The 10,456-nt window shown below is 38.3% G+C and overlaps 1 protein-coding gene across 1 annotated transcript; it reads left to right on the forward strand.

Annotated features, from left to right (window-relative positions):
* The first annotated feature begins 2,371 nt into the window (after positions 1–2,371).
* On the forward strand, positions 2,372–8,403 carry LOC146160509 (uncharacterized). Its single transcript, XM_083385949.1, has 5 exons — positions 2,372–2,707; positions 5,481–5,613; positions 5,948–6,119; positions 6,376–6,533; positions 6,983–8,403. Exons 1-5 carry the CDS (start codon positions 2,488–2,490, stop codon positions 7,464–7,466), a joined length of 1,167 nt encoding a protein of 388 aa, XP_083242075.1. The 5' UTR covers positions 2,372–2,487; the 3' UTR covers positions 7,467–8,403.
* Positions 8,404–10,456: the final 2,053 nt, after the last annotated feature.

The following is a 10,456-nucleotide window of genomic DNA, read 5'->3' on the forward strand; positions in this document are numbered from 1 at the left end:
AAACGCCTACAATAACACTTCTATTTCTCTTAACTGACCAAAGTCGTAACCATTTCAAGAACAAGTGTCTCAAACGGGCCTACTATGGCTTGGAGCGTGGTTGGAATCAACTTTTAAAAACAATCCATATCCGATTTCAGAGGTTATGCTTTGCTGTTATTGGTAGTGGACCACCTAAGTTGTGTTTTTTACTGGATGCCCACGTTTTAGTACGGCATTCCAGCAAATACTTTTCGCCTCGTGTAGACATCGTGTTAACGCGGTTGCCTTTCGCCGTCGGCGCCACCACAAGGGTCCACGAGAGTACTGCCACCAGCGTTGAAACAATGGGCAATAATTCCGAGTGCCCTTACCGCATAAAAGGATAAGTCGGTTAAGCTCCATAGACCCCATTGGCTGTCGCTCACGATAAACACATACCACGGGTCCGAATGTTTACAACTGATCATGGTCCTTAGAAACCTAAGAGGAGGGGCGGCACAGCGCCCCTACGAGCGTCATCAGTGCGTCAAAGGGACATGAGCAGGTTGCAACAATGCATGGGAACTGAACGGCAATGGGGGAAATGCTACGTCGTGCATTCAAAGAACCATAACTTTCGCAGTCATTATCCTGCGCTTATCTTAATGTTTTGTGTAAAATTAGAAAAAAGTAAATATGCTTAATTCACCTCCCAACTGATAAATGTTGTCGTCAAAGCAAATGTTTTTTTTTTGTTTTTTTTAACTAACCATGTCATAGATGTTATAAAACCATCTAATGGGCTCGCTTGTAAGAATTAATTGTTGTCATACAATGTACTATACCTTGAAGATAATTCCAACTTTTTGGGCCACTAAGATTTGTAAGGATCATATATATGGCTTGTTATATTTGTTAACCAATTTTTTAAAAAGAGCACTTGCGACAACGTATTTCTAGCTATGGTTACAAATGCCTCAATATCGGCTGCGCGTAGACGGTCCGATTGAGAAGCCTATATGCAGCGTCGCATTGTTCGAGATTTGTATGTAGTATCGGTGTAGTTATTCCTGAACCCTTTTTTGTTATCCTGGCTTGTAAATATTTTTTTTACGTTTTTAATTTTTTTGCAATTTTTTTTGCTATGTGTCGTGTTACTGATTTTAAATCCAACTGATATGCCTTGACGTAGTATGGCGGTTTTGAAGTGCATCTAGGAAAAAAATGTCAAGTTACAATGTGTGTTTTCGTCCAAAGTGCACTTTAGGTTGTCATAATTAAAAGAAACGAGAAAACTGAACGCCTCTATAATACCGATAGAGAAAGGGATTTCAATTAGGTGACTACTGTGTAGGCCTACGACTACTAAAGAAAGAAAGATTAGGTGAGTTGTGTTGAACGTATCATTTCAAAACGTAGTAAGCAACTCGCTGCATCACGGGGTGCAAACCAGATACAGGAAAAAAGGCGAACGAAATACCAGATGGTGGTACATCGGGCGCGCGTTGTACCTGTATATTGCCCCAATGTAGTCGTGTATGAGGGAAAGGGCTGTTTACCGAAGGGCTTGCGCAAGATCTAATCAGAAGGCGGCGAACGTTATCTTAATTTATCTCAGGATTTTTCTCCCGTCGTTCTGTTGCAGATTGACTTAGTGTGAGGAAAGTAGAATACCGGATTTCGTTGATGAAGAGGGATTTTGTTTCTCCGGGGTTTCTAACGTGAGACATAAATGTATAACAGCCGAGTTGTTTGATGATATGCTTTTGTGCCATGTGTTACTTTAAGAAATATTAAATATTCTACGGTGGTTATTTAATGTTAGGAAATCGTTCTGTCTACCTGAAAATGTATATATACTGTTAATTAACTGCTGTAGGACTACGTTTTAAAATAGATGTGTATGAACAACTTTGGAAAAGTATAGGTCATGAAAAAATTATGTTGGTTGAACACAAGAAGTAAAAACGGGAAGTTGTTTTTACATGTAATACGTTGCTATAGTCACTTATATAAATAACGATTTTACAGTTAAGGTTAGACAAGTGAATAATTTCGCGATGAAATATTCTTGAGACTTGGTGTTCCTCAGAATTTAAAAAATTCATTATTTCACGAAGGCGTGTCAAGTAGTCGCAGGCTGTAGCAAAAGTTGCAAGTTGTGTAAGGTCAAATACAAGTGCTCTATAATGCGCCTGCAGCCGTTAGGCAAAACAACCTCACACGTCGTTTTGGTGCAGTTCGACATGCTAACTTTTCTACAATTTAAACTTTGCACTTGTGTCTTTACTTTCACATTTAATTTCAACCGAACAAATGCGAGTCTTTAAGAATACGAAAAGCTTTTGCCCTTAAAATGCACAATATATAAGTTCTCACTTTCTATTTATACGGATTTGTTCAGGTGACACCGACTTGGGGCTATGCCCTGTATAGCGAAGTGACGTTTGTTTAATTTAATAAATCAAAAACAATTACAAGCAAATTATTGAATATTTTCGAAATAAACATAAGTTGTGTTTAACGATGGAAAATCGTCGAATGGTCGGATTTCTCGTTTTTGCCTATTTTGCTGCCATCACCGCAACGACAACGGCCAGTACTCACAAGCCGACTAAATTAGTGATGTCACCAAAAATGACGTCATCTACTGAGAAGCGATGGCGCTGCCCGCGAAAGTGTTCTTGCAATTCGACGACACGGGAGGTGCGCTGTGTTTACCAGAAGTTGGATCGCGTTCCATTTGGTAAGACATACTTAACGTAAAAGTTTTGCACTATCTACGCCAAACACTAAGAGGAAACATGAAAATATTTAAGATGTTATCTTACGCATAACTTTCCTACATTAGTGAAACTAACTCAAATTGCCTGCATTTTCGGGATACCTGTGCTTTGTATTGTTTTTATTTTACGACCAATTATATTTTTTGCAATGTATAGGGCAAATGCTTTCCTTTCGCATTTTCCAACATTGTTTCGTTCACCATTTTATGTAGATATTGTAACTTGTTCGTCGGAAAAATGACGAACTTAGAGTGACGCAGGTAGCGATCTTGGTAATCTTGTGGTGCATCATCGGAAGTGGGGCGTTAGGCAACGTGTAATTTTTTCGGATGGGGCGTATTGGGTTAAAACTTTAAAACATCACTTTTAGGTGTCAATTTGGTTAAAAAAATAACTTTGCCAGTAGCGCGGTGTGAGTTGAAATATGACACAAAAAGCTTGGCTAAAGCCTTTTGTAAGCGACCCTACACAGATATTTTTTATTTTGTTAAAGCGAAAGGTAAAATAAATTATCACAGTAATTTACCAAACCACAGGTCCATCGTTTTTTATGTGCTTTTATTATCTTTTATATTTTGGTGAAAAGTATCGCTAAATACCAATAAAAAGTTGTAACCTTTTGATAAAGTATAACCTACGCTTTGATCAAGCAATATAGGCGACCCAGCATTTTTGTTGGAAACGAGGGCGAAATAGTTCCCCTTATACTAAAGTGACTCTCCGTGCGGTACTTGGCATTTCAAAAGCAATATCAAAAGCGCCGAGTGGCTCTCCATTCGATGGCTTAAAATATTTTCTTTGACACAATACACACCAATATCCAACGTAAGCTATCTCATTGAACCAAACATTGTATATATTAAGTCTATCGAACTGTTTAAAATCGTACTATATAGGATTCGTCAGACATACATGAAGGAAGGAACCAACCAAGTAAGACGCATAACTTCGCGCATGTTTAAGAAATGTCAATTTTAGTTTCCAGCGGGAAACGAAAAACTGTGTTTGGTAGGACAACCGTTGATCACTGACAAGTGACAGTCGGTAATGGACTATGATGAGATAATGAAAATTATTGTACTTTTGAAAGTAGTATGCATCGAGAACGACAACGTAAAAATTCTTACGAAAGCATTGACTTTCACATGTTTGTTATCCATTCAAATTATTGATAAAAAAATAGATCAAGTTGCCTTAATTCCTACGCAAAATAACAAATATTACATTAAGTATTTGTAATTTAATTTGCGAAGTGTTATGAGTCTACATTAGGTAAAGCGTTTCGGAGTCGAACATTTTCGCACATTGCACGTTATCTATAGCAATTAACCAAATAACCTCATTGTCCCTTAACCCTTTCTGCGTTGCATTCTCACGCAATAAAGTTGGGGCTCGTGTTTGTTCCTTGAAAGTGTGAGAATGTGAGTGGACACATCGGGAAAACGTCACGTTATCGCGTGCTGACCGCCGTAGAACTCGATGGACACTTACCGGTCAAATCGGTCAGCCCCAAGGTGTGTCGTCATGGTATGTTCAAACGGGGTATTGCGTCGTATGTCGCTGCCCCCACCCTCAGCCTTATTTACAACCCCCCGCGTTAAACCGTCCAATGTTGCTGTTGCTTATAGACTAGCACTTGTGGATGCTCATTGGCATGAGGAATTTCGATGGCTCTCTCCGTTTGTTCGACTGCATATTGAAGGTCATGGATTAAAATATTTAAGGGCTATATAGGTAAACCTGATTTAGTGTAATTCCGATAGTAAGTAAAATAGCTATGCCGTTTTTTTAGCAATCGCTCCAAGCAACCCATAGACGATATATGCACTTACACACGACACATTAACATTCGTGCTCTTCCAACTGTTTTGACAGCGAAGAGCACCCTGGCAATATGGCAAAAATGGAAGCTAGGTAACCACAAAGAGTTGATAGCGTGACGATGCAAACCCGCCATGACAACATCTGTCCGTTTGCTCATTTGCCCATCAGCGCCTTAACGGCGAACCGTGAGCAAAGCGTACTAAAACGGCACGCTGGAAATTCTTTGAACCCCTTTGTGCCTTAAGCGCTTGCGAGCTTCACCGATGAACTGTAAGCCTGCATTCCGAGAAAACGAGAAGGTTATCGGGTTCGTCATCCCGCAATACTGGTCGTTGCGGTTTTGATTGACATCCGGAAAAGCGTCGGAGTTTCTTTGTGCCACTGAGGTCCAGTTAATGTAAAATTCATACTTATTCAACAATGCGTATTGTTGTTCGTCTACGTCCGGTCTGACATAGCGGTTAGCAAATACAACCCTGCGCACGGGCGATCTCAATATGCCACTCAGACCCCTTGGCTGAAATCGGGTTACGCGAAAATGAATAAAGCGCCGCTATGAAGCGATTTAGGAGGCTTAGAACTTGTTTACGAAAATTGCCAAACGCCAACTGCAATCCGAGATGCTCAACGTCAATTGACGTCACGCTTGGAAAGCTGTCAATCAACGTTGATCGAAGGCTGCTTAACGTTGAATGAAAAGCGATGCACCGGGGACTTGACGTTACCACACTAATTGGCCCGTCTTGTTGAGCAGCATATTTCCAGTTCATAAACATGTTCACAGAGATATTTTTAATACAAATTTGCACAGGCTTTAGGCTTTTTATTCTTTTACCTCACTACAGTGTAGTTTGATTTATCACCATTCTAGCGATACAATGTTTCGAATAATATACTTTGTTATCACAGATATTCCCAAAGCAACGAAGCACCTTATTCTAAAAGGCAACCATATCATTTATCTACCGAGGCGCCTTAGAAGATTGGTGAACTTGGAAACGCTTGACCTTAGCTCAAATGAACTGGATTCTATTCCTGATAGGTAAAACATGTAAAACATAGTACTGGCGGTTAACGCTTTTAATTGTAAAGACAACGGTATATTTCATTTCGAATTTTTAACTGTATTAAACTGCTATTACCAATACCAAGCAAAGCAAAACTAGTAAAACAAGCAGATTTATTTTAGGAAAAGTAACCAATTTGCCATCGTTAATTCTCGGAAAATATGTATCGCGTTATAATACAAGTTTTGGTATTTTTGTTTGATGACGTTGCAGATCAAAAGCGTTTATATGACATGGTGACAAGTCAGAACCTAGTTATGTGGGTAATGCTAAACTCTTTTTAAAAAGACTTTGTCTTTTTCGACTCAGATATTTTACGAAGATGAGGGAACTGCGGAAACTCGATGTTTCATCAAACCTGCTCGAGTACTTGCCGCGATCGTTACGTAAACTCACCAAGCTCAAGATTCTACTGGCACGAAACAACAAGCTCGGAAAGCTCCAAATTGACTCATTTCAAGGTCTCACTCAAGTCAAGGAGGTCAATAAATTAAAACAATCTCTTTAAAATGTTTTAAACACAGTAATATCTATCTTGAAGTTACTTTTTTATCGGGTGCAGTTTTTTACGCATGAAAACCTTAATGATGTGAAATTACTTTTTATGTGAAAATAGCTTTTGAATTGGGATAAATTAAAATATTTATGTGATATAAGTTAAAAGCAGAGCATAGTGTATAATTATGAAAAACTTTTTCTCTAATGAGAAAGAATCCTTATATTTTTTGTTTCCACAGCTCGACTTAAGCGACAACCTTCTGCAAACTCTTGAGCTGGCTATGTTCTCAGATCTTGGCAATCTGGAAGAAATTTACCTACAGGAAAATCTTCTTCACTGCGACTGCGAACTAAAAAACCTGGAAATGTACTTTCATCAAAATAATATTAAATCCGGGTAAGAGCAAGCATAATAGGTTGTTGAACCTTAGCAGTTACTTTTCCTTTTACGATTGTGGTTCAACATTTGGATTTAAATAGGCTATACCGTACCTATATAGTTTGTATTTTTCATAATCGTGTGTATTTCGGGAAGAGTTAAGTGCCAAAAGAAGTAAAATACTGATATTGTAGACTGTTAGGGCTATTCGCAATGAACCAAGGACAATTAAATCATTAATATTATGGTTCAAATCATTTAGTATCGGTGATTTTTATAATGCGTTGCCGCAAGAATATTCAAGTTTGGTAAAAAAACCATGGTTGCTATAATTCCCTTTGGTACTACATATTTGTGTTCGTCAGGATTTTCATCCTTAAAACTTCGATTTAAATTAAAGGATGACATGCGTGTTGCTTAAAATAGATTCACGAAAACAAAATAATTTAAAATATATTTCTTAACAGATACATTGTTTGTGATTCACCATCGGACATAACTGGAAAACATTTAGCTAAGCTTTACACCAAAGACCTTTGTCCCCCGAAGCACAGCGTGCTTGTGTCTATCCTACTGGGAGAGTTTTTCGGCCTTATGGCGATTCTTTTTGCCATTTACATGTGTCGCCGTCGAAGCGCGGCTGAGCTTGAGATGCGTCGTAATTTTTGGCCAGAAAAAGAGCTTTCTAACCCCTCCAAATTGCCAAAAAACTTCTCTGAATCTAGCGTATTCGGTAACGACGTGGCCGATTCGAAATCGAGTGGCGGTATAGTAGTTTCTGGAAACCAAATAATCAGCGAAAACGTGCCTTTAACCTGCCACCTTGCGGATGACGAAAAGGGCTCTGTCGTCACGTTGGTGCCGTGCATTCAAACGAACGCACCCGACAAAATCGAGTATGAAAGAGAAGACACGTTAGTGGACGTGCTGGACTCCTACTGCGACAAATAACTTTCCGCCTGTACTTAAAGTGACAACGCTCTGTGCGTAAACGTGAATTTCGTTAGGATTATCACGTGACCTTATAGTTGCCAAAATGCCGAGGTGGTTTGAGAGGATTTTTTCACTGTAGCCTTCGTGTTTCTGTGTTTCGACAAAGTGTTACCACTTAACTTATTGTTTGTTTTTGCAGCAATGCAACTTATTAATGTTGTTAAGCATATATTACCGAAGAAAGGCGCCTTAAAGAAACGCTTATATTTAAATTAAATCATTCGGATTGTTTTTTATTTGCTACGGAAAAATTGCAGGTTGTTTCGTGATAACAGAATCAACATACACCTTTGAGTGTTTAATATTTGTTTTCATGCAAAATTGCTTTATTTTCGTTATAAGTAGATTTTAAAGTCGTGCTTAGTATGACTTGTTTAGTATGTACATACAAACATTTGTATAGATTGTTATCTAGTTGTTTAGATTCGATGCATAGCTTATGTTTAGAACGCTTTCTAAAACTATTATTTCTACAACTTTTTATCTTTTATTTCTTAGTTTTTTCTTTTCTTTTTCCTTCAAGTTTAACTAAACTGTAGATAGCTTAAACGTAGCTAATTGCTTTATTTAGACATATGTTTTCTGTGAACTTAAGCTCATATAGATTACATCACAGATTCATTAGTTGTATTGGGACCTTCTAACGTTTGTTGTTTTTAGCTAAATCGAAACGTATTTAAATTCCCCTTTCTTGCTGTTTGTGAGACAATATTTTCGCTATAGAAGTTGCGACGTTTTTTCTCGTTTGACAAACGTTCACCCATTTCATGTGGCGTGATTGTATGTTATGTAGTATTTTTGTGCTAACATGAAGTGTATATAACAGTATGTAATAATAGGCCTACATGTAAGATGTTTTTGTGTTTTCAAAAGTATATAAAACACGTCAATGGAACTGTTGTTTTTTTCAATACCAAAAAGTTTAACAAGACAACGCCCACAAAGGGCCCAGTTACGTCTTAAGACGGTTTACGAATGGATCTGGCAGATCTGGCAGATTTATAAAATGTAAGAAAATAGTTCTTGAATAGAACAGTTTAGGTTTGTTGGGCCTTTTATAAGTGTAACACCACCATTTTTGTGACTTTTTTTCTAAATAAGGAACGCTTCACGATATTGCGTGTCATCCTTTTTTATATTTTTGGCGTTAGATTTGCTTTTCCCTGGAACTGATTTTGAAATATCAATAAAGGGAGATATAGATATAGAAGAAAGAAAAAGGGCAAATAGTAAACAAAGGCAAGAATAAGAGTTAACGAAGACAAAGGTTAGGGGAAACCTAAGGTTTTAGTTCGACATGGGGTTAGATCAATTTCGTTTGGTGGAGAGGAGGGTCAGTTGGTATTAAAGGATAGAGGTTAGTACAAGAACAGTTTGAGGTATGTAGCGGACGTAGGAGAGGATAGACGACAGACAGTTGTGTAAAATTTGGGAGGAGGAAAGGTTCTAGAAAGAATGGATTTGGAATCAAAGCTGAGAAATGAAAGCGTGTTATGTGAGATGTTGTTTTAAAATTTCGTGAATGAAGTCTGCTATGCTTGGGTAATTTGGGTGGGGTCTCCATGGGGATGATAAGGGGGGATAGCAAGGGGCATTGGAGGGGATATTCTTTTTTTTTAGGAGGCGTTCGAGTGCGATCAGAAAGGGTGTGAGACTCACCGGGTCACCCTGTCTCACACCTCTTCTGATCGCCAAGGGGTCGATAGGAAATCCATTTTTAAGAAGGTTTATAGACGCCAGACGCTAACGCTAGACGTTAACGCGTCTAGTGTGAACCAGCCTTAAGAGTGGGATAATGAAACAAGATATGAAAGTAGTATAATGGTCGAATTCCATGGTACCTCCCAATAAGCCTGACAGCAAATGTTTTGGTTAAAGGGTTACAGCAACCAAAGAGTTGCCGAGGGTTACTTTCCTAGTTGTTGAACTCGGTTGGCGTCCAGATGCATTTAGCATACCCTCATCGTATGCTCGGTTAAGACTGTCCTACTATGCAAAACATACAGCTCTTGGTTTGCAATACACCGGTCTTGCATCCGGTTTAAACTTTATTGCCAGTTCCAAACCTTTGACAAACCAGGTTCGCCTTTAAATATTTGTTGCATGGAAGGATCCAATGATTGGCAAAAGTGTTTTGTCGCGGATTGGTAGAGGGAATCCGGCTTTTGCAGTTGTGGCTTTCCCAGACTTGACGTGAATCTCTAATCTTGGCACTGGACTTGCATAGAGGTAAGATGCTCCTTTCCTTGAAACGGCATTTGGGGGCAATATGATCAATTTTACCACATTTAATTATCAGAAAGCGCATGAATGGGCACAAAAGTGACATAAGGCATGGACATATGCACCAACCTGTTGGCAAACATTTCAACCAAGACACTCCAGTAATTAGTGTTTGTTTTTTGTCAGTTGCACACGTCTTTGCGAACATGTGCCTGTGGAAATGTTATACGTCACCATTCTTATCGCCTTTTACTCGCGCTTGGGATTTTACGTACCTTTTACATTTTTTCATTTATACTTTGACCAAATAAAGCACAGTTGTGCGAAAGCTTGTCGAGAATTCAATACAATCTGTCTTTATACAGTGTCACCTGATTCCTATATTTACCACATTGGTAACACTTCGGCTTGATGCAAACATAAAAATCACAAGTTTACCAAAATATGTATGTCACAGCTACATTTAAAAACTAAACAATTATTTTCCACTATAGTGTTTTATCCGATCCGAAACAAGGGGATAAATGATTTTTTTACACTACGACAAGATTTTAGAAAACACCAACACAAAATTTGTAAATGGTTATTGGGAATATATTATTATCGTTTTAAATTTGTCCTAAATACTTATTGGGCTAAAATATTGGTATATTGTTAATAGCATTATACCATGTAGGTTTGGATTTTGTTTTAAAGTAGCATATTACTGAAGCTTTAATGTTTTT

This window comes from Ascidiella aspersa, chromosome 3 (assembly GCF_963924565.1).
Source record: "Ascidiella aspersa chromosome 3, kaAscAspe10.2, whole genome shotgun sequence".
Classification (NCBI taxonomy): Eukaryota; Metazoa; Chordata; class Ascidiacea; order Phlebobranchia; family Ascidiidae; genus Ascidiella; species Ascidiella aspersa.